This window comes from Thalassophryne amazonica, chromosome 12 (assembly GCF_902500255.1).
Source record: "Thalassophryne amazonica chromosome 12, fThaAma1.1, whole genome shotgun sequence".
Classification (NCBI taxonomy): domain Eukaryota; kingdom Metazoa; phylum Chordata; class Actinopteri; order Batrachoidiformes; family Batrachoididae; genus Thalassophryne; species Thalassophryne amazonica.
Genome location: NC_047114.1, coordinates 23,994,956 through 24,019,623, shown reverse-complemented (window position 1 = coordinate 24,019,623; position 24,668 = coordinate 23,994,956). Strand labels below are relative to the sequence as shown.

Below are 24,668 nucleotides of genomic sequence, written 5' to 3'. Positions count from 1 at the left end.
GACACAGACAACACTAGGAACAGTCAACAGTGAGAGGCAGAGGACAAGGACCAATACAGAAATACACAACACCAAGGACAGACATGAGGAGGAAGAGGATAAGACTGGCAGACAGGGATCAACACAAAGACACCAATAAAGAGGCACAGACAATCACACACACCACTGACCACCCAAGTGACGAAAGGACGAGGTGTGCCCACACACTGGCACATGACAGACTGGTGAAAACCACACAGACGGCCAGCGAACAGACACACATGCTCATACAATAACATCCAACCGGGAGGCAGACAGGTGACAAGTAAAAAAAAAAAAAAATGACACAGGACAACTCAAAAGACCCCGGCCACCGATCAAATCCCACCACACGGACACTCCCATCTGTTCTTATTGCAAGCAAGAATAATTCATTGTTTGCATCTGCTTCAGAAATCTGTGCATGTGGAAACGTGCCCCTTTGTGTCCAAAGAATTTCAGATCAATACAGTGTAAACACAGGCATCAGATATGGGCCACTTAAAGAACATGTAATTACACTTTGTCAAAGAAAATCAGATGGTGAGATGAACTCTGAACTGGGTGTCAAGACATAAATGTACAGTGGCGGTGCCAGGAAATTTTTGTTGGGGGGGCTGGGGTAAAAGTTGGAGGGGCTCCACAAAATGTCGTTGAAATGAACAATATATAGTAAATTGCTTTATAAATGCCAAGGTGTATGTTTTAGTCACCTGTGCTCCTCTAAAATGTGGTATCAATGCACACACATCACTTAGAATGATTGCAAGTTCAGTAAACTTGCACATAGATATACAAACTGAATTCATTGAAATGGTGCTCAAGACAATGCATGGAATCAACCTTACACAAATCGTCTATATCAAAGATTTATTGCCAATTTAACACTGAGGTTTTGGCCAAACAACGATATACAGCTTCTGTATATTCTGTGTAGTGTGCGGCTGCGGCCGACGTGCTGGATGAATTCATGCGCAAAAAGTAGTTCCCAGATAATTGTGATATATTCCTGTGAGCTAATTAAGTATATCTCATCTAAATCAATTCTAAAATTTACCAGTAATAAAATTATAAAGATAAGTGAAGTTTTAAGAGTGGCCGTAATAAATATTTAGGAAACCTAAATTTTTGGAGTATGGAGTTAAATTTGTCTCATTAATACTTGCAAATGCACGGAGGGTGATTTACAAATATCCTTTGATTTGTACACGTGGTTTGTGATCCACAAACACAAATTTCTGATTTGTAACTTGTGTGTGGGTTTTACAAATAAATGTTTATTTGCAAAACTGAAAATTCTGTTTGTTTGATTCAGCACTGGGGGATCACCGAACACACACATTCATCACTTTGCTCAGTTATGCAATATTGAGACATTCTCAGCGCAAAACTGCAGTTGAGATCCACAAATATGTCAGTCGATATTCACATTATTGGCAGAATTATTGGGGGGCTGAGGGGGGCTCCGGTCATTATTGGTGGAGCTTAAGCCCCCCCAAGCTCCCCCTTGGCGCCGCCACTGTAAATGTAGCCTCACAGACGTGATAATAGGGCTTTGTTTTGTCTTGTATGCATCAGCACAGATGGACTGAGCTGTTTACTTTAATTTGTTCAACAGATACGTAAAATGACCCTTTTAAATAGCTGTCAAAGTCGCACAACTAAAGAAAGAAACTAATAAGAAAACAATCAGAATGTGTTCTTTCGAGAACACCATGTAGCAGCTTCTTTCCATTTGAAGCAACAGGCACAGAAACAGACTATTTCACAGAGAGCTGAAAACTTTCTTTTGTAGTTTTTTAATGTTTAGAGTACCAACTTTTAAGTCAACACAGTAAGGGGAAGTTTTATACTTCTTTGAGTAAATCTGTCTCATAACATGTTTCCTCAAAAACCACTGCACATTTACTACCTAGTGCCAAGTGACGTCACCTCAAACAGTGTTTGGACAGCCAATCAGGAAATTGGAAACCTACACAAGCAATGTTGCCAAGTCCGTATATTATAAGTAAATCTGGGCTTGTTTTGGATATGTTGCTGATCATTTTGGGGAGTTGTGGTATTTTAGGTTTGTTTTCATCCATCCATCCATCCATTTTCTTCCACTTTATCCGGAGTCGGGTCGTGGGAGCAGCAGCTCAAGCAAAGTCGCCCAGACCTCCCAATCCACACACACCTCCCCCAGCTCCTCCGGGGGAACCCCAAGGCGTTCCCAAGCCAGCCGAGAGATGTAGTCCCTCCAGCGTGTCCTGGGTCTTCCCCGGGGCCTCCTCCCGATGGGACGTGCCCGGAACACCTCTCCAGCGAGGCATCCAGGGGGCATCCGGAAAAGATGCCCGGGCCACCTCAACTGACTCCTTTCGACGTGGAGGAGCAGCGGCTCGATTCCGAGCTCCTCCCGAGTGACCGAGCTCCTCACCCTATCTCTAAGGGAGCGCCCAGCCACCCTGCGGAGGAAACTCATCTTGGCCACATGTACTCGCGATCTCGTTCTTTCGGTCATGAGCCAAATCTCATGACCATAGGTGAGGATTGGAACGTAGATCGATTTGTAAATTGAGAGCTTTGCCCCCCTACTCAGCTCCCTCTTCACCACGACGGTCCGATACAGCGACCGCATCACTGCAGACGCTGCACCGATCCGTCTATCGATCTCACGCTCCATCTGTCCCTCACTCGTGAACAAGACCCCGAGATACTTAAACTCCTCCACTTGAGGCAAGGACACTCCACCGACCTGAAGAGGGCAAAGCACCTTTTTCTGGTCGAGAACCATGGCCTCGATTTGGAGGTGCTGATTTCATCACAGACACTTCACACTCGGCTGCAAACCACCCCAGTGCACGCTGAAGGTCCTGATTTGACGAAGCCAACACAACCACATCATCCACAAACAGCAGAGAGGAGATTCTGTGGTTCCCAAAGCAGACCCCCTCTACACCCTGGCTGTGCCTAGAAATTCTGTCCATAAAAATAATGAACAGAACTGGTGACAAAGGGCAGCCCTGGCGGAGGCCAACGTGCACTGGAAACAGGTTGACTTACTACCGGCAATGCGAACCAAGCTCCTGCTGCGGTTGTACAGGGACCGGATAGCCCTTAGCAAAGGACCCCGGACCCCGTACTCCCGGAGCACTCCCCACAGGGTGCCCCAAGGGACACGGTCGAACGCCTTCTCCAGATCCACAAAACACATGTGGACTGGTTGGGTGAACTCCCATGAACCCTCGAGCACCCGATGGAGCGTGTAGAGCTGGTCCAGTGTGCCGCGACCAGGATGAAAACCACACTGCTCCTCCTGAATCCGAGGTTCGACCATCGGTTTGTTTTCATGTTCTGTGAATTTTCTTTGGAACTTCATCTGAGTTGTCAACAATGTCCACTGCATCAACAAGGCTAAAAGAGGAGGTAGTTCAGAAAGTTTCCAAATTTATTCCAATCTCAGATTGAGCAATCAGAAGTTGCACTAAAGACCTAAAGAGAGTTTTACATTACTGTAGACAGAAATGAAATGGTAAATGGACTGCATTTATATAGCGCTTTTCCATCTGCATCAGACGCTCAATGCGCTTTACAATTATGCCTCACATTCACCCCGATGTCAGGGTGCTGCCATACAAGGTACTCACTACACACCGGGAGCAATAGGGGGTTAAAAACCTTGCCCAAGGGCCCTTAGTGATTTTCCAGTCAGGCAGGGATTTGAACTGAGGATCTTCTGGTCTCAAGCCCAACACCTTAACCACTAGTCCAACATCTCCCTTATAATTTGCATAATTTTAGCATATTTTTTAAACCACCAAATAAGTACTGTATGAAGAAACATGCATATAATATGATCTTTGCAAGAAGGCTGAATTGATAACACTGAGGCTTTATTTTGATATTATGACCTTGGCACAAATGTGATATTTGCTTCAAATTAATTGCTTCATACACTGGTACCCTAACACATTATTATTATTATTATTAGTATTAGTGTTGTATTGCTTTTTGGTTATGCATATAACAATTAGCAGCAATGATTCAACTTGATGGGGCAGCACAGTTGCTTAGTGGTTAGCACTATTGCCTCACAGCAATAAAGTCATGGGATTGATTCCCACCTGTGACCTTTCTGTGTGGAGTTTGCATGTTCTCGCCGTGTTTGCGTAGGTTCCCCCGGGGTGCTCCGGCTTCCTCCCACATTCCAAACACATGCAGGTCAGGTGGACTGGAAACTTTAAATTCTCCATTAGTGTGCATGTGGGTGTGAATGTGTTTGTTTGTCTCTACGCGGCCCTGCGACAGACTGGCGTCCTGTTTGTGGTGTACCATGCCTCACTCCCTATGACTGCTGAGATAGCCCCCCCCCACCACCGCCACCAATGACTCTTAATTGGAGTAAACGTTTGAAGATGAGTGAGAGGGAGTGATTCAGTTTGATAGGCCTGTCTGTCTTCATTTTATGTTTTGTTTAATATGGCTGTTAAAAGGGGCTCCAAAATAAGAGATTCACTGGTCATCACTTGTATCTATCAGAACCCCAAATTTCAGTGCTGAATATGCAGTAGTTTTTAATACCAGATTACCTGCCCCAGGACAGGTTTGATTCAGAAACTGAAATCAAAACTTCATCTTCACCAACAAAGCTATCACCTCCCACCTAACCTGGATTCCAGAGAACTGTTGGGGCATGATTAGACAGACCATGCTACTGGTACTGTTACTGGCAAAAATGAAGAGGTAAAAAGTTTAAAGGAAGTTTAAAAGAAGAGAATAGCAAAATATGACAGTCTTCTAAGCACACTTGCTGATGGTGATGCAGCACAAAATTGTCTCTCCCCTTTAATGCTATTACTACTATTAAAGTGCTCACTAGCCTATGTCACTCCCCGTATCCCAAAGTAAATGTGTTCCAAGTACGGCTCAATTCCAAGCTGCCATTTGAACAGGAGGGGGACATACACACACACACACACACACACACACACACACACACACGCACGCACACACACACACACACACACACACACACACACACACACACACACACACTTGCCTCAGTGTATAGGTTGAGCTACTTGTGAGAAAATGCTCATCACCATCAATAATAATAATGATGATGATGATATTTAAGTTGAACAATTTTTGGTTGTCACCTCTTTTACTCTTATTTTCATAGGCAAAGCGCTTGTTACTCTTACAACATATGGCAACACTGTTTAGGCGGAAGTAGGCGGTCTGTACTAAAGCCAAGTGTGTGAAAGTCAGTGTTGTGTGGTGGAAACTTTGTGTGAGCACTAACATGAGGACATTCGTGCTGCTCCTGCTGACAGTGGGTTTAAACCCACAGGGCTGCTCCTCTTCCTGCTCCTTTCCTCCGTCACAGTGGTGCTCCTCTGAGGAATCAGCAGCACAGTGTGGGGTAAGAGAAACTCAGCTCTCTATGACGTCACAGTCAGTGGCACTTTCTTTGTGGTTGCCAGCAACACGAAAACACTGTATGATTTTACTTGAAAGTCGACTGAAATATGTAGCAGTTACTTCCATAAAAGCATTTGTATCTTTTATAAGTACTGTATTTATTTAAATCATATATCAATATGTGGCCAACAAAACCCTTTTATCCCCCAGATTGACGCCTAATGTCACAGAAAATATTTTAAAAGTAGGTCAGAAAAGATAACCACAAACTAATTCCATGCTTTCTTAAATTCACATGAAACACAATATTAGTTATTGAATTAAGTGTTGAAGCTTGAAGAAGAATAGTGGAAGGATACTTTATTAGTGTGTGTGTGTGTGTGTGTGTGTGTGTGTGTTGGGGGTGGCCCCAAAAAAACTTCATAATAAAGGTTTGAGTTACAATAAGCAATTTTTTAGCTCTATATTTTGATTGATATGTTATATTATTATTTGAATATAGTATTTCATATTTAAAAAAATCAGTCTTATTATCAATTATATGAAAATGAAAGGATGCCTATTATTGGAAGACACTCAGACAAAATTGAACAGAACATTTAGAATATTTGAAACAGTACTCCACCTCCTACACAGTTTATTTAAACTTGAACTTACAGCAAATATAAGATTTTATTCAGCTGATGTACTTACTGAAACGTTGAACAAATTGTGGGAAATTTGTTGGTGTTAGAAAAAACGGATTTTAGCTCACGTCTCTGTTGTCAAGTTAAACTCAGTCTGCAAGGAACACTGACAGCATGCGTTTCACAGTAAAAGTGTTTGCTGGGGTGCTGGCATTAAACATTTTATTGTGAAATGGTGCAAGCAACATAAACTATCTGATGTTGTTTAACTTTTCTACCAGTAACATCAGTGAGCCACGACATCTTGGAAGTACAAATGTTACATTGTTAATCAAAATAAAGATTTCAAAATAAAGGTTAAATTAATTCCCCAAATTGTCATAATAAAGGATGCACATCATCGTGCTATGCACAAGCCATATCTGAAAGCCAAGCGCAATCTGACAAATAGAGAGATATGTGAGCCACATACTCGTACGCACACAGACGCTTCTTGCTTTGATCTGTGATCTTTGCAGAATCAAGCAGTTGAATTGTCCTCAGGTAACCTTTCTGTGCTCTTTTGATCAGGTTGGGAAGCTGTGCCTGGACTCTAATCGGACCCAGACCCATCTCACAGCAGACCCGGTCCAGTTGGTGCTCTACTACGAGAGTCTTTGTCCTGCCTGCAGATGGTTCATCACCCAGATGCTCTTCCCAACATGGGTCATGCTGAAAGACATCCTCAGTGTTACTCTAGTGCCTTTTGGCAATGCATTTGTAAGTGAGAAACACAGTGAATTTGTTCCTTTGACTTTCTTTTTCCTTCCCCAGAAGGAAAAGAAAGTCAACGGAACAAAGTCACTGTGTTCCCTGCTCATCTTAGATATTTGTTTGACATTTTGCATTGATGACACAGTAAACAAGTAACACAGAAACCAATGGGAGTCATTGTAAACAATATTAATTACAATTCCCAGTCATGCTGCCTGTCTGTGTCCTTGGACAAGACCCTTCATCAGCATTGTCTCAGTCCACCCAGCTGTAATTGGGTACCAACCATGGCTGGGGAAGTAACTGGCATTGGAATGGTGTCCAGTCCCAGCAAGTAAATAGAGGTGTAAGACAAGACAACATCCTCGGCAGAAGAAACTAGATGTGTCATGTTCTTTTTGGAAGGCTCCTGTCAAAAAGACTTTGAAGAGGGCCATTCCATATGAAATAAACATTAAAAAAAAAATCTCTCCAGTTCATGGTCTTAGATTTGCTTCATTTTGTAGATTTTTACATATCATAAACCAATATTATCAGTTATCAAGTTGTTCAACAACGAATATGGCTTTAAACACCCTGAAGAAAACCATACACCCTGAGGCCGAGTCCGAAAGCCTCAGGGTGTATGGTTTTCCTCAGGGTGTATAAAGCCATATTCATTGGTAAAACAACTTTTACTTTATCATCATATCATCATACTTTAACTTTTATTTTATCATATACCTATAAATGATAAATGTTATATGGTTTTCTGAAGGGTGTAAAAAGTCATATTCATTGGTGAACAACTTGATAAAGATTTTATCGTATACAGTGGTCCCTCGTTTATCGTGGGAGTTATGTTCTAAAAATAACCTGCGATAGGCGAAATCCGCGAAGTAGTCAGCGTTATTTTTCATAATTATTATAGATGTTTTAAGGCTGTAAAACCCCTCACTATACACTTTATACACTTTTCTCAAACAGGCATTAACATTTTCTCACTTTTCTCTCCTGTGTAAACACTCAAAGTTCAAACCTTAGTAAAAAAAAAAACGTTTTCCTATAAATAATTATGATGGTTTTCGAACTAACAAATTTAATTTTAACGATCAACCTACGAGGTTGGACACGTAAGAAATTATTAATAGTGACTCACCAGTATTTCACAGTTCCTCTGACTGCGCCTCTTCGTCATGGCGCCGCTCCTCTGTCCGGATTGGCTGATTACTCAGGTGGTATGAAAAATATTACCCGTCCGCGAAAAGGGTGTATTGCTATTTATTCTTTAGTGTTTTATCCAATCATATTGGCGTATCATTTATAGCTATATGATAATTTTACATATCCAAGATGGCCCATCTTGGATATGTAAAAATATTGGTTTAAAATGGGAGTTTTCCAGTATTGTTACAATGGTGTCAGTTACAAAAATAATATAACTGTATGTGTGATTTTTGTAATTACCACCACTGGATTCCTTATCCCTGAATCAAGATCCTCGGTCACACAAGCTGTGATATGGGAAAAAAGTACCATTTGAAGCCAACATTTTTACATATCCAAAATGCCACCACAGAGGCTTCCTGGAAAACATAATAATCTATTTTCTAGTTGGCTATTGCATGCACTTTCAAAAATATGTATAGTTTTATAACCTAATTTCCACACATTTCCAATGAAATTACATAACAAACCTGGCTATACTATCTACCACAGCGCTTAGCTAAAGCCTCTTCATGCTTTTGTTTACTTTTATTTAAATCCGTCTCTTGTGTCTTTGATATACAAAAAGACAGATGGGGAAGATCACGTAATCTTCACATTTGTCACACAAAATAAGTTGTAATTACTGCGGAGGTGTGTTCACTGAAATTCTTCTTGATTTAAGTGTTTTTTCTGTAAATGTGTTAGATTTAATCATATGATTTTCTTCCTCCAGGAAACCTTTGATGGACAGCACTATATTTTTACGTGTCAGCATGGAACAAAAGAGTGTCTTGGTAACATGATTGAGGTAAAGTTAGTCCCAAAATAACAGATACGACATGATTTTTTGTAATAAGTGTCTGGTCTAAGTGTGTTCTGATTCATACCTGATTTGGACATTCCAGCGCTTCGCCTATTCCAGTTTAATGTCTCTGCATTCCTGCAGTGTTTTGTTATTGTTAATTGTTAGTCACAGAGGAAGTTCGACATGAGGTTCAGATTACAGGGAAAAGAAAAGCTGCAAATCTTGAAGAAATCAGCACAAATGTGATGGAACTGATGTATTTTGTTCCTGCAAATGTTAATTAGTCATCAAACATTTAAAGTTCACTTCATAAGTTTTTTTTTTTTTTTTTTCCTCTTTGTTACCGTCGCTCACTGTCCTTATGTAGCCGCGTGCTAGTAGCATATCGTATCTGGTCCAGGTTTCGTTAGCTAGCGTGCTGCTAAAAATAAGTATGAGCACGAATGTCTACTTTTTGCTACGAAGACTATGAGTTTTCGTTGTGGTTAGCAGGACCATTATATCTGATAAGACTCTTACAGAAATCATACATGCGCTCATATTTTCATCCACATGTTGCTTTTGGGCATGACATGCTATGATGTTACCAGGTCCTTTTTTGCCAACATGTCAGAAAATGCACGTGTACCGTGTCAACGGGAGGCTCAAAACGCCAGTGCGGCCTGTATGTACAGTACCACAGTTATCAAAAGCAGAATTATGCTTCTCACCTCAAGACCAATATCTGCATAGTGTTTCTTTAACTTCCTAAATGAATTTTTCAAAAAAGGATTTATCGAAAATGATGCAAGATTAGTAGAGCACTCGGATATCTGAAGACTAATAATGCTTTAAATATAACAGATTACATATTTTCTTTTGTAAAAATACTGAACCGGTGTAAACTGTGACCGTGTGCTTTCTGCTGTGTCTCAGACCTGCATGTTGAACATGACAGGAGACGTCGCCTTTCAGATCATTAACTGCATGGAGTCGGCTGTGGATGTCATCGGTGCGGCCCAGAGCGTAAGAAACCACTCTGTACTCACTGGCAGGTTTCCTACATGTTCTGAAAAACCTGTAGTAGGACAGTGGGAAGGTTCTTAGGCCTTGTTCAGACTGACAGTAAAAGTCTGATTTATGAGCATATCCAGTCTGAATCTGATTCCATGTTGCAATTCTGAACAAACAAAAATCACATGCAATTCACATCACATTTTTGCTAATCCACTTTGGTCTGAATGCTTAGATCAGATTCAGGGTGTGTTTTGTTACACCTGTCACTTTTGATGCCACGTAAAGTTCCACAAAGCAGAGGGAACTATACTCTGAGGCTGCTCTATGAAAATTGCCCCCCACTTTCTCCAAAAAAGAAAACAAAACGTTTGACATGATGAGTCTTTACAGGAAAATGCTGAATCAGTGGGGAGCACACACACACACACACACACACACACACAAACTGGATGGCGACAAGTCTAAGGCTTTGTTCAGTTTGTGGCCATACTCATTTTCAGTCTTATCCACATTGGTTGCTATATTAATGACACAGCACCAGCAGGGCATGTGAGCGGAATGTGGAGCGGCATATCTGAGAACAAACTTGAGCGTCATCTTAATCTCTTGCTCCACTTTCTCATACCAGAACCACTCTCACCATGTATCTGAATGCATTATTGTATGCACTATTAAGCTTGAAACACACTGCAAACGTCAGATGGGACATGCCTGACTCACGCGCACAGCAGCTGTTGCATCACTGCTCAATCACATAAGCTCTCAGGCCATTTTGCATATTGAGGTTAGAGGTTCAAGTCCAGATGCTTTGTTGCAGGTGGTGCATTCGTGATGTATCTAGTTTCACTGTTGACTTTGGCGTTGTTGTTTTTCTCGTCACTCCAGTGTCTACAGCTCATCAGTCCCACGGTGAGCTGGGAGAGTATCATGACCTGTGTGAAGGGACCTGTGGGAAACCAGCTGATGCACCAAAATGCACTGAAGACCAATGCACTGTCCCCTCCACACAAATATGTTCCATGGGTGACCATTAATGGGGTGAGGCTGTATAATATTTTATCAAATAAATCAATAAGCAAATAAATCAGCAACAGCTAGGACTTAGATAAAGGGAGTTGGTTATGAATAAGAATTGGCTCCAAAGGTGAAAAAACAAACAAACAGAAGATATGAACCCCCAAAACGTGAATCAGCTGCAAATCGTGAATTATTCCCAAACTATGAATTGCAAAATGTGAATACTGGTATACAAATAATGAATGTTTCAATCAATCAATCAATTTTATTTATATAGTGCCAAATCACAACAAACAGTTGCCCCAAGGCGCTTTATATTGTAAGGCAAAAGCCATACAATAATTACAGAAAAACCACAACGGTCAAAACGACCCCCTGTGAGCAAGCACTTGGCGACAGTGGGAAGGAAAAACTCCCTTTTAACAGGAAGAAACCTCCAACAGAACCAAGCTCAGGGAGGGGCAGTCTTCTGCTGGGACGGGTTGGGGCTGAGGGGAGAGAATCAGGAAAAAGACATGCTGTGGAGGGGAGCAGAGATCAGTCACTAATGATTAAATGCAGAGTGGTGCATACAGAGCAAAGGAAGGTTTTAAGCCTAATCTTAAAAGTAGAGAGGGTGTCTGTCTCCCTGATCCAAATTGGGAGCTGGTTCCACAGGAGAGGAGCCTGAAAGCTGAAGGCTCTGCCTCCCATTCTACTCTTAAAAACCTTAGGAAGTACAAGCTTGCAGTCTGAGAGCAAAGTGCTCTATTGGGGTGATATGGTACTATGAGGTCCCTAAGATAAGATGGGACCTGATTATTCAAAACCTTATAAGTAAGAAGAAGAATTTTAAATTCTATTCTAGAATTAACAGGAAGCCGATGAAGAGAGGCCAATATGGGTGAAATATGCTCTCTCCTTCTAGTCCCCATCAGTACTCTAGCTGCAGCATTTGAATTAACTGAAGGCTTTTCAGGAACTTTTAGGACAACCTGATAATAATGAATTACAATAGTCCAGCCTAGAAGAAATAAATGCATGAATTAGTTTTTCAGCATCACTCTGAGACAAGACCCTTTCTAATTTTAGAGATATTGCGCAAATGCAAAAAAGCAGTCCTACATATTTGCTTAATATGCGCATTGAAGAACATATCCTGATCAAAAATGACTCCAAGATGTCTCACAGTATTACTGGAGGTCAAGGTAATGCCATCCAGAGTAAGGATCTGGTTAGACACCATGTTTCTAAGATTTGTGGGGCCATGGACAATAACTTCAGTTTTATCTGAATTTAAAAGCAGGAAATTAGAGGTCATCCATGTCTTTATGTCTGTAAGACATTCCTGCAGTTTAACTAATTGGTGTGTGTCCTCTGGCTTCATGGATAGATAAAGCTGGGTATCATCGTGTAACAATGAAAATTTAAGCAATGCTTTCTAATAATACTGCCTAAGGGAAGCATGTATAAAGTGAATAAAATTGGTCCTAGCACAGAACCTTGTGGAACTCCATAATTAACCTTAGTCTGTGAAGAAGACTCCCCATTTACATGAACAAATTGTAATCTATTAGATAAATATGATTCAAACCACCGCAGCGCAGTGCCTTTAATACCTATGGCATGCTCTAATCTCTGTAATGTTGGAATGTGCTCTGGAATGTTTGAGTTCAATGGTCCGAATATTTCATGAGGTGAAAGCTGGAACATACCATTCAACGAGGCGAGGCAGAGTTGAAAGGTTTGTTCCAGCTTTCACCAAATTAAATATTTGTTCCATTGAAAGAATGTAAAAACATTTATTATTTGTTTAATATATCAGCTAAAATAGATCCTTGTTATTTGATATTTTTGCCAAGTGGTTAATGCGCTTGGTTTCAGTTCAGAAGGCTCCGGGTTCAAATCCCACCCCTGCCACATTTCTCCATGTAATGTGGAGTTGGGTCAGGAAGGGCATCCGGCGTAAAACCTGTGCCAATTCAACATGCAGATCCACCTTGGATTTGCTGTGGCGACCCAGAGTGCAAACTAGGGAGCAGCCGAAGGGTCTTACTTTTTACTTTTTATAATAGAAAAGGGGCTTACATTTTGGTGTTCCACTGCTACTAAAGTCCAAATTGTGATGTGCAGTCTGTGATGCTGTGCACTGACTTTGGACTTCCATTAAAAAAATGACTGTGTAGTTCCTCAGTCCAGCCAAAAATCACATCAGCTTTTCATCTGAACAGCTCTTCATGCATCCAGATGGCTTACAGCTGAGTGGATTGTGTGTGTGTGTTATATGAATTAGCACTGTCAGTTAGATCAATCAAATTGTCTCGCTTGTGTCATCGTGCTGGATGTGTGAGCACACGTGCGCTTGCGCACACAACCGGGTCGGCGCTTGTGCGAACGTGTACTACAAAAAAAAGACTTTTGGAGTCTTTTGGAGTTTCCCAGTCAGATTCCAGATGCGTTCTCCACCACAAACACGCATGAACATTAGCTGTTGATAATTTCTGAGCCAATGCGTCATCAGCTATGAAGTGACTATTTTATGTAATGTGTCCAGCAGGACAAAGTGGGACGCACTGGCACAACAAATAATGCGGCAGTGCGTGGGATATTTCACATTCCCTGTTAGTGGGTGAACAATCCAACGCTTAGTGAATTCTGCTTCATGATGACAGGAAGAGTTGCCATCGAAGGATCAAAAAGTGACGCCACTATGAACGCTTGGCCGCCACAAACCAGTTATCCCTGTGGTAACTTTTCCGACACCTCCTGCTTAAAACCCAAAAAGTCAGAAGGATCTTGAAGCCCCGCTTTCACGGTCTGTATTCATACTGAAAATCAAGATCAAGCAAGCTTTTGCCCTTCTGTTCCACAGGAGGTTTCTGTTCTTCCTGAGTTCACCTTAGGACACCTGCTTTAACCGTTTGATAGGTGTACCACCCCAGTCAAACTCCACACCGGCCACTGTCCACGGAGCGGGTCAAGCCCAACAAGGCCGAGTGGTTGACACCAGAAGCGTGAGCCTGCTTGGGGCTCACCTCCCCACCTCACGTGTGTACTGACCCCACCCAAAATCCTCTGGAGATAGGGTTTGCGATCACAGTTTCCTGAAGTAATTGATCCATAACTGAAATCCGTAAACTAACTGAAGGAAAATATTTATCATGACTGATATTTAACGGTTTGCAGATATTCGCGGTTTACATAAATTTTCATGAATGTTTTGCGGATAATTCACGATTTGTAGCAGATTCACATTTTGGAGATTAAAAGATCTTCTCAAGAGCGGAAATTTAAATAATTATGTTGCAGTTGGAAGCTGGAAATGGCACACTTTTGTAGTGTGTCCCGGACACTAACAGTTAAAAAAGTAAATAAAAGCTTGCTGTTGTATAACTAACATGGTGAAATGATGAATGCTCCATCCTTGAGGTTCAAACAGGTTTGTCTGAAAAAACAGGATTCACAGGTCAGAATGAAAATAAACAGGATGAGGACAGTGTAGCCTCATCATTCAATGAAATCTGTTGGAGAAATGACTAAGAAGCTGGTGATCTACCAGGAACCTTCACCCAGAGGTCAATTACAGTGCATCAAAATCAAATCAGTTTTATTTATATAGCGCCAAATCACAACAACAGTTGCCCCAAGGCGCTTTATATTGCAAGGCAAAAGCCATACAGTAATTACAGAAAAACCCCAACGGTCAAAACAACCCCCTGTGAGCAAGCACTTAGCGACAGTGGGAAGGAAAAACTCCCTTTTAACAGGAAGAAACCTCCAGCAGAACCAGGCTCAGGGAGAGGCACTCTTCTGCTGGGACTGGTTGGGGCTGAGGGGAGAGAATCAGGAAAAAGACATGCTGTGGAAGACAGCAGAGATCAATCACTAATGATTAAATGCAGAGTGGTGCATACAGAGCAAAAAGAGAAACAAACACTCAGTGCATCATGGGAACCCCCCAGCAGTCTAAGTCTATAGCAGCATAACTAAGGGATGGTTCATCCCTTAGTGTGGGATGTAAAAAATACTGTGTGCATCCACACAGTATTCACAGCACTTCACTTTTTTCCACATTATGTTACAGCCTTATTCTAAAATGGATGAATTCATTTTTTCCCCCTCAAAAATTCTGCTTACAATACCCCATAATGACAACATGAAAAAGTTTTTTTTTTTTTTGGAAATTTATTAAAAATAAAACTGAGAAATCACATATACATAAGTATTCACACCCTTTGCTCACTATTTTGTTGATGCACCTTTGGCAGCAATTACAGCCTCAAGTCTTCTTGAATATGATGCCACAAGCTTGGTGCACCTATCTTTGGGCAGCTTTGCAACATTAAGAGCCCATTCACACATAATACGATTGAAGCTGACATGAGCATGAAGGAGGAATTGCATGCAGTTTGTTAAAAATCAGAGCTCCCTCTAACACCTCGTACACATGTCACAACACCTATATTCATGCACACCAGCGACCGTAAGACAGAGAGTGCCCTGTGAGAAACCATTCAGTCCTTCTCGCAGCAGGTGTCGGCCAAATTCCAGTTGACATACATGAACATCCAACACCACTCGCTGGACACTTAGAAAAGGTGGGACCATTTGCGCTGTTAGCATGAAAATAGTGAGCAGATGACCACTTTCGAGCTGGATTTGAAATTTGTCTAATGTATGATTAGTTGTTTGTCAGCCTATTTCTCAGTGTCATCTATTATATATTATATTATATATAGTACAACCCAATTCGCCAGAAGGAAAGGTGATGTAACACAGTGGTAACATACCACTGTCTCAGCTTTTTGAAATGTGTTGCAGGCATCCATTTCAAAATGAGCAAATATTTCCACAAAAACAATAAAATCTATCAGTTGAACATTAAATATCTTGTCTTTGTGGTGTATTCAGTTGAATCATTGTATTCTGTTTTTATTTACATTTACACAATGTCCCAACTTCATTGGAATTGTGGTTGTATATTATTTTTTAATAGCTAAATGAAATGTTAATATATTTTTTTTTCTCCCTGATATTGTTTGAATGTTTGATGCATTCAGCTTGTGATCAGAACCGCGCCCTGCTCGCACCCGCGCCTTTTATCATCTGCTTTGTTAAATGTATGAATTAAAAGAGGCTTACCTGCAAAAATGTTTGGAAAAATAGTAACAAAAATATTATTTGATTAAATGTATTTTGTGGGAGTTATTAGTTTGTCTTCATATTCGTATCCACAGTATCCATGCTTATGCTGTATATTTGTTTAAATGTGATTGTAGGATTTATACTGTTGAGGTTCAGGGGTGCTACAGTGATGCGTTCACTGACTGATTTTAAAAAACTTTTTAGAGCGCATTATATTTTTTTTTACAAGCTTTAATTTGAAGTCCCTTATTTTTTCCATAACAGTCACACATTTCTAGAATCTAACATTGTGTAATTGCATGTATTAGATTTTTAAAACCCATGCTTTATTTTCACCTCACATTTTGTAAATTTGCTGACAGGTCGTGACCTTAGTGACTCCCATGGAGGGGCTCCTTGGGACAGTTTATTTTGTGCTGCAGAAACATTTTTTCCTGTGAAGTCTTGTTGTCCACCTCTATGAAGGCGTCTGTCAGACGTTTGGGTGTTTGACCTTTTGACTCGTGTGTGTTGATTATTTTGCAGGAGCACACAGATGACCTGCAGAGCAAAGCTGAGTCTCACCTCTTCACGTTGATCTGCAGCATATACAAGGTGCACTTCAAGGCCACAGTGTGTCACAACACAGTGTTATTTTTCTATTTTATGTGCTTTACCATGACATTTGACCTCTTCCTTTATTTTAGGGGACCCTGCCTGATGCCTGTAGCTCGAGCCAAAGAGGGCGCTACAATAGCTACTGCTACAGAGAGTGAGGATGCACAACTGCACATTCAAAGTTCTAAAGCCTGTTACGCATGTCGCCACGAAAGAAGGAACTTTGAGGAATGTTACCAGATTTACTACTTTTTTTTAACAATCTGTTTCTACTGTGAAGGTTTACCAGAACCTCATTTGTGATTCACACAATATAAAACTTTTTTTCTTTTTAAAACTGTGTCATTATTGATGTTTTCTCTAAACTAAGATGACAAATGTGTTTTGTGAAGTGTGTCCTTTGCAGTCTGATTATGGTAACACCATCACTGTCCATTAGATGTCATCAAATCACATTTAATTTTCAGTGCATAAAACAAAGAAACTCAAGGAGAGACACCTAACGCACCATAATTACAAAATATAACACTGTTAACTATATAACTGTGTTACCATGTAACTATATTGCATGGTAATGTGATATATATTTTACACACACACACACACACACACATATATATATAAAATTGTCCAGGTCTCCCTTGCAAAAGATATCTCGATCTCAGTGGGACTAACCTGGTTAAATAAAGGCTACATATATATACACTCAACAAAAATATAAACACAACACTTTTGGTTTTGCTCCCATTTTGTATGAGATGAACTCAAAGATCTAAACCTTTTTCCACATACACAATGTCACCATTTCCCTCAAATATTGTTCACAAACCAGTCTAAATCTGTGATAGTGAGCACTTCTCCTGTGCTGAGATAATCCATCCCACTTCACAGGTGTGCCATATCAAGATGCTGATTAGACACCATGATTAGTGCACAGGTGTGCCTTAGACTGTCCACAAAACAGAATACGATTTGCAAATCCTCTTCAACCTATATTTAATTGAATACACCACAAAGACAAGATATTTAATGTTCAAACTGATAAGCACATCAAGGTCTATCTTCCTCCAGACTTTGATCCTCACCAGTTCGCATACCGTGTGAACAGATCCACAGAGGATGCCATCGCCGTTAGCTCTCCACTCTGCGCTGAGCCACCTGGAGCAGCAGCAGAGTTACGTTTGGATGCTCTTTGTGGATTACAATGTTTCTGTGTAGGCTCTCAGTTGTCCAGGTGGTTTCCATAGTAGAGAAGCTTGAATCTTCGACTGTACTGGGTTGCTTTATGCGAGGACGTTTCGCTTCAAATCGCAGAAGCTTCCTCAGCTAAAATTCTTGCTCTGGTAGTCTGACTTCTGTCTTGACTCTTGTAGAGAAGAATAAACAGAAGCCACAAAAGCTGGAGTTTTAAACCTAACCAGACCCCTCCTACCGAGAGGCAGACTGCTATAGGCTAGTGACTAAACAATAGCTCTAATTGGCACCTATTGTGCTCTAGTTAGCACCCTCCTAATGACGGCAGCTGTCCCTCCTAATGATGGGACGGACCCTCTCCTGATGGCTCCCTTGACGACTCTCCTGATGACGTGAATGACTCATTACCATGAACAAAAGACTGAAACTGCTTTGACCTGAGTACCCCATTGTAAACAGGGGACAAAATGTGTCTCAGATCCCCTCCCCGGTTAAGGCTGGGTTTCAACTGTTTCACATAGAATGCCTCTTGACCCCTCTCTCAAACCATTTCTTCTCTCTGGCTAATATTTTAACTTCCTTGTCCTCAAACGTGTGGTTAGTGTCTTTAAGGTGAAGATGAACTGCAGACTGAGGTCCACTTTCAGTGGGAGTAGTTTTTGTCATGACGGGTGGCTGCCCGACACCAGGAGCAGGTGGACCCATGGTACAAACTCCCAAACCAGGCTTTGTGGTATAAGAAGTCGTCATGTTTATTACAGGCTGAGGTTCGGCACACAGGTGATCAGATAACGGAGCAGAGGTACAAGCAGGGCGATTCATAAACTTAGTCATTTCCAGGCAGGGGTCTAAGGCACGAGCAAACACAGGCATGTAGGCTGAGGCAAAAGACTGGTACACGGCGAGACTAAACAGGGCAAAGAACAGGAAGGCTGGAGAGTGTGCTGGAAGCGACAACAATCTGGCGAGGTACTGTGAGATTGTGAGGGTTTATATGCATGTGGACAAATTAGGAACAGGTGGTGTTAACAAGATGCACGTGAGAGGAAGGATACAGAAAGGGGGCGTGGCTAATGAACAAAGATACTATGTGTGCAAGACAGTGAAGGAAGAGAGTACATGGTGGAGAGAAGAAAAGACAAAGATGTGTGAACAGGTGCACAGAGTGTGAGAGAAAGGAAATACAAAGCAGACAGAATTAAAGTGAGAGACAGGGACATATGACAGGTGCAGAGAGAACATAATCAGATGTAAGTGAGGGATGAAGACATGAAGGCAGGTGCAGGGTGTGGAGTGAAACAGAACTCAGAGGGGCGTGAGGAGAAACCAGGGAACTATGGGAGAACAAAATACAACTGGAAGCAGGCATGAACATGAGAACTAAACTAAACATGAACTGGCAGCACAGACTAGAATGAGAGACATGGCGCAAAATACTAAAATGACATTAAACACAAACTGACTTAAGAAAAACAAGGCAGTAAGACAAAACATAAGAAAAAGCAGTGACCAAACAACAACCAGAACAAATCCTGACACAACAATACATTAAATATAATAACCAAGAGGAACAAGTGATAACTTAATAAACAATGACTGAAAACAACTAGAACAGAATGGATGGCAAAAGTATAAAGTAATAAAGAAAACAAAGTGACAAGTCAAAACAGAAAATAACATATGAAGAAAACAAAATAACTAGTGAATCATAACCAGAACAAAGTGACAAGAAAAACATGACAGAAAAATTCCTGATGAAAATAAATATTAATACATTAAAGCTGAAAAGAACAACAGAAAGGGGAAAAACTAGAATAAACCCCCAGATCTGTCTGAAACCGTGACAGTTTTAAAGATACACCCAGACAAATTAGTGACAACAGGGAAAATTGGGTAAAGAATCTCTCCGACAGGGTTCTTACACAGACAGAAAAGGATGTGCTCGCTAAAGGACTAAATTTCTCAGTGACCCCTAAACATATACCAACAGTAGATTACATCACTGCAATAGAGTCAGCCATTAAACATAACAGTTTGTCAGAGTCAGAAGCTGGGGACCTCCGACTAAGAGTCACAGCAGTGCTGAACAGTGCTAAGCCTCCTCCGTCCAACATCACAGGAGAAGAACGGAAAGCTTTGTCAGCACTGCAGAAGGACCAAAGCATCCTTATCCTGCCAGTGGATAAAGGCAGATGCACGGTGGTCCTGAACACATCGGACTACGAGGCCAAGATCAACAACTTGCTCAGTGACTCCAATACATACAAACATCTGAAGAGAGACCCCACGAGTGGCTATAAGAAGAAAATCATTAGCTACCTCCAAAACCTGGAGAAAGAGGGACTCATCGACAGGCAGGCATACTACAGACTGTACCCTGGGGACACCACTCCATGCATCTATGGACTGCCCAAAATCCACAAACAGGACGTGCCACTCAGGCCTATTGTATGTAGCACAGATTCCATCACGTACAATTTGGCCAAGCACCTCAAGCGGATTCTCCACTAGTGGGTAACTCAGACCACCATGTGGAGAACAAGATCAAGGACCTGCAGCTGGAGGCAGATGAAACAATGATGTCATTTGATGTGACATCGTTGTTGACCTGCATCCCCACCGCTGAGGCCGTCTCAGCTGTGAGGCAGAGACTGCTGGAGGATGTGTCTCTATGTGAAAGGACCAAACTCACACCAGACCACATCTGCCAACTCTTGGAGATCTGTCTTAACACCACGTATTTCCTGTTTAGGGGGAATTGCTACAGGCAGATCCATGGTTGTGCGATGGGGACTCCGGTATCCCCCATTGTGGCCAATCTGTACATGGAGCGAGTGGAGAAGACAGCCTTGACGTCTTTCACGGGCATCCCTCCCAGTCACTGGTTCAGATATGTCGATGACACATGGGTTAAAATCAAGCGACAGGAGGTTGAGGACTTTACACAACACATCAACTCGGTGGACTCCAATATCAAGTTCACATGTGAGGATGCCAGAAACAACATTTAGCCTTCTTGGACTGTGATGTTACGATGGAGAGAACAGGCAGCTCCAGACAGGGGTTTACAGAAAACCCACACACACTGACCAATATCTGCTCTTTGGCTCAAACCACCCCTTGAACACAAGCTTGGGGTGATCAGGACTCTTCAACACAGAAGGGCTAAAGAACAACAACTTGTCCGGAAAGCCCTCACAGTATGTGGGTACCTACGATGGTCCCTGGACAAAGTGCAGAAGTCCCAGAGAACAAAGAGACAGATAGACAGGAGACGGGAGACACGAAGAAGAGGAGTGTCTCTCCCTTATTTAACAAGAATAGGGAAACACTACAGAGGATCTTCAGACAGCACAAAATCCCCAGTTTACTTTAAACCAGTTAACACCTTGAGACAGAAATTAGTTCACCCTAAGGACAGGATCCCTAGTTACAAACAGAGCAATGTAGTGTATTCTATCAGATGTCAGGAAACTGTAATGAACACTACATAGGTGAGACTAAGCACACCTTTACACAAAAGGCTATACCAGCACAGCAGAGAGGGGCCCAGTGGACCTCAGTCTGCAGTTCATCTCCACCCTTAAAGACACTACCACAGGTTTGAGGACAAGGAAGTTAAAATCTTAGCCAGAGAGAAGAAATGGTTTGAGAGAGGGGTCAAGGAGGCATTCTATGTGAAACAGTTGAAACCCAGCCTTACCGGGGAGGGGGGTCTGAGACACGCTTTGTCCCCTGTTTACAATGGGGTACTCAGGTCAAAGCAGTTTCAGTCTTTTATTCATGGTAATGAGTCATTCACGTCATCAGGAGAGTCGTCAAGGGAGCCATCAGGAGAGGGTCCGTCCCATCATTAGGAGGGACAGCTGCCCTGTCATTACGAGGGTGCTAACTAGAGCACAATAGTGCCATTAGAGCTGTTGTTTAGTCACTAGCCTATAGCAGTCTGCCTCTTGGTAGTGAGGGGTCTGGTTAGGTTTAAAACTCCAGCTTTTGTGGCTTCTGTTTATACTTCTCTACAAGAGTCAAGACAGAAGTCAGCACTACCAGAGCAAGAATTTGATCTGAGGAGGTTCTGTGATTTGAAGCAAAACGTCCTCGCGTCAAGCATCCAGTCCAGTCGAAGATTCAAGCTTCTCTATTGTGGATTACAGTTCAGCCTTCAATACAATAATCATTCTCACTGCAAAACTGGCCATTCTCAGCCTCCCCCCTCTCACATGTGCCTGGATCAGGGACTTTCTGACCAACCGGCCCCAAACTGTGAGACTTGGCCCCCACCTCTCCTCCACCCCGCACGCTGAGCATCGGCTCCCAACAGGGCTGTGTGCTGAGCCCCCTCCTATACTGCCTCTACACCTACGACTGCAGTTCGGCCCATCAAAACAACCTGGTGGTCAAGTTTGCTGATGACACCACCGTGATTGGACTCATCTCTAAGGGTGATGAGAGCTTATAGAGAGGAGGTCCTGAAGCTGGCAGCCTGGTGTTCAGAGAATAACCTCGCACTGAACACCAAGAAAACCAAGGAAATCATCACTGACTATAGGAAGCACAGCATCAACCCAGCCCTCCTTCTCATCAATGGCAAGCGTGTGGAGAGGGTTCACACCTTCACGTTTCTCGGCGTCCTCATCTCCGATGATATCTCCTGGCCTGTGAACATCACAGCAGTCAACATTTATATAGCGCCAAATCACAACAAACAGTTTGCCCCAAGGCAACCTATATTGTATGGCCTTGCCTTACAATAATTACAGAAAAACCCCAATGGTCAAAACGACCCCCTGTGAGCAAGCACTTGGCAACAGTGGGAAGGAAAAACTCCCTTTTAACAGGAAGAAACCTCCAGCAGAACCAGGCTCAGGGAGGGGCAGTCTTCTGTGGGACTGGTTGGGGCTGAGGGAGAGAACCAGGAAAAAGACATGCTGTGGAGGGGAGCAGAGATCACTCACTAATGATTAAATGCAGAGTGGTGCATACAGAGCAAAAAGAGAAAGAAACACTCAGTGCATCATGGGAACACCCCAGCAGTCTAGTCTATAGCAGCATAACTAAGGGATGGTTCAGGGTCCACTTTGATCCAGCCCTAACTATAAGCTTTAGCAAAAAGGAAAGTTTAGCCTAATCTTAAAAGTAGAGAGGGTGTCCTGTCTCCCTGATCTGAATTGGGAGCTGGTTCCACAGGGACAGGAGCCTGAAAGCTGAAGGCTCTGCCTCCCATTCTACTCTTACAAACCCTAGGAACTACAAGTAAGCCTGCAGTCTGAGAGCGAAGTGCTCTATTGGGTGATATGGGTACTATGAGGTCCCTAAGTAAGATGGGACCTGATTATTCAAAACCTTATAAGTAAGAAGAAGAATTTTAAATTCTATTCTAAATTAACAGGAAGCCATGAAGAGAGGCCAATATGGGTGAGATATGCTCTCTCCTTCTAGTCCCTGTTAGCACTCTAGCTGCAGCATTTTGAATTAACTGAAGGCTTTCAGGGAACTTTTAGGACACACTGATAATAATGAATTACAATAGTCCAGCCTAGAGGACTAGTTTTTCAGCATCACTCTGAGACAAGACCTTTCTAATTTTAGAGATATTGCGCAAATGCAAAAAGCAATCCTACATATTTGTTTAATATGCGCATTGAATGACATATCCTGATCAAAAATGACTCCAAGATTTCTCACAGTATTACTAGAGGTCAGGGTAATGCCATCCAGAGTAAGGATCTGGTTAGACACCATGTTTCTAAGATTTGTGGGGCCAAGTACCAATAACTTCAGTTTTATCTGAGTTTAAAGCAGGAAATTAGAGGTCATCCATGTCTTATGTCTGTAAGACAATCCTGCAGTTTAGCTAATTGGTGTGTGTCCTCTGGCTTCATGGATAGATAAAGCTGGGTATCATCTGCGTAACAATGAAAATTTAAGTAAGGGAAACATGTATAAAGTGAATAAAATTGGTCCTAGCACAGAACCTTGTGGAACTCCATAATTAACCTTAGTCTGTGAAGAAGATTTCCCATTTCCCAATAAATTGTAATCTATTAGATAAATATGATTCAAACCACCGCAGCAGCAGGCCTTTATACCTATGGCATGCTCTAATCTCTGTAATAAAATTTTATGGTCAACAGTATCAAAAGCAGCACTGAGGTCTAACAGACAAGCACAGGGATGAGTCCACATGTCTGAGGCCATAAGAAGATCATTTGTAACTTTCACCTAATGCTGTTTCTGTACTAGATGAATTCTAAAACCTGAACTGAAACTCTTCAAATAGACCATTCCTCTGCAGATGATCAGTTAGCTGTTTTACAACTACCCTTTCAAGAATTTTTGAGAGAAAAGGAAGTTGGAGATTGGCCTATAATTAGCTAAGATAGCTGGGTCAAGTGATGGCTTTTTAAGTAATGGTTTAATTACTGCCACCTTAAAAGCCTGTGGTACATAGCCAACTAATAAAGATAGATTGATCATATTTAAGATCGAAGCATAATTAATGGTAGGGCTCCTTGAGCAGCCTGGTAGGAATGGGGGTCTAATAGACATGGTTGATGGTTTTGGATGAATTAACTAATGAAAATAACTCAGACAGAACAATCGAGAGAAGAGTCTAACCAATACCGCATCACTGAAAGCAGCCAAAGATACGATACGTCTTTGGATGGTTATTGAGTAATTTTTTCTCTAATAGTTAAATTTATTAGCAAAGAAAGTCAGGAAGTCATTACTAGTTTAAAGTTAAAGGATACTCGGCTCATAGAGCTCTGACTCTTTGTCAGCCGGCTACAGTGCTGAAAAGAAACCTGGGGTTGTTCTTATTTCTCTTCAAATTAGTGATGAGTAGGTAGGATGTCTAAGCTTTACGGAGGGCTTTTTTTTATAGGAGCACAGACACTTTTTCCAGGCTAAGTGAAGATCTTCTAAATTAGTGAGACGCCATT

At 41.8% G+C, this 24,668-nt stretch overlaps 1 protein-coding gene across 1 annotated transcript; it reads left to right on the top strand.

The window, feature by feature from the left end:
* Positions 1-5,222: 5,222 nt before the first annotated feature.
* Positions 5,223-16,867, top strand: LOC117522263 (gamma-interferon-inducible lysosomal thiol reductase-like). Its single transcript, XM_034183652.1, has 7 exons — positions 5,223-5,425; positions 6,621-6,809; positions 8,725-8,799; positions 9,712-9,801; positions 10,678-10,830; positions 16,459-16,527; positions 16,620-16,867. Exons 1-7 carry the CDS (start codon positions 5,306-5,308, stop codon positions 16,686-16,688), a joined length of 765 nt encoding a protein of 254 aa, XP_034039543.1. The 5' UTR covers positions 5,223-5,305; the 3' UTR covers positions 16,689-16,867.
* The last annotated feature ends 7,801 nt before the right edge of the window (positions 16,868-24,668 follow it).

Excerpts from the sequence above, each read along its gene's own strand:
- LOC117522263 (XM_034183652.1), top strand. The coding sequence starts at position 5,306 with ATGAGGACATTCGTGCTGCTCCTGCTGACAGTGGGTTTAAACCCACAG. Across the intron at positions 5,426-6,620 it reads AATCAGCAGCACAGTGTGGG|GTTGGGAAGCTGTGCCTGGA; the intron begins GTAAGAGAAACT and ends TCTTTTGATCAG. Across the intron at positions 6,810-8,724 it reads TGCCTTTTGGCAATGCATTT|GAAACCTTTGATGGACAGCA; the intron begins GTAAGTGAGAAA and ends TTCTTCCTCCAG.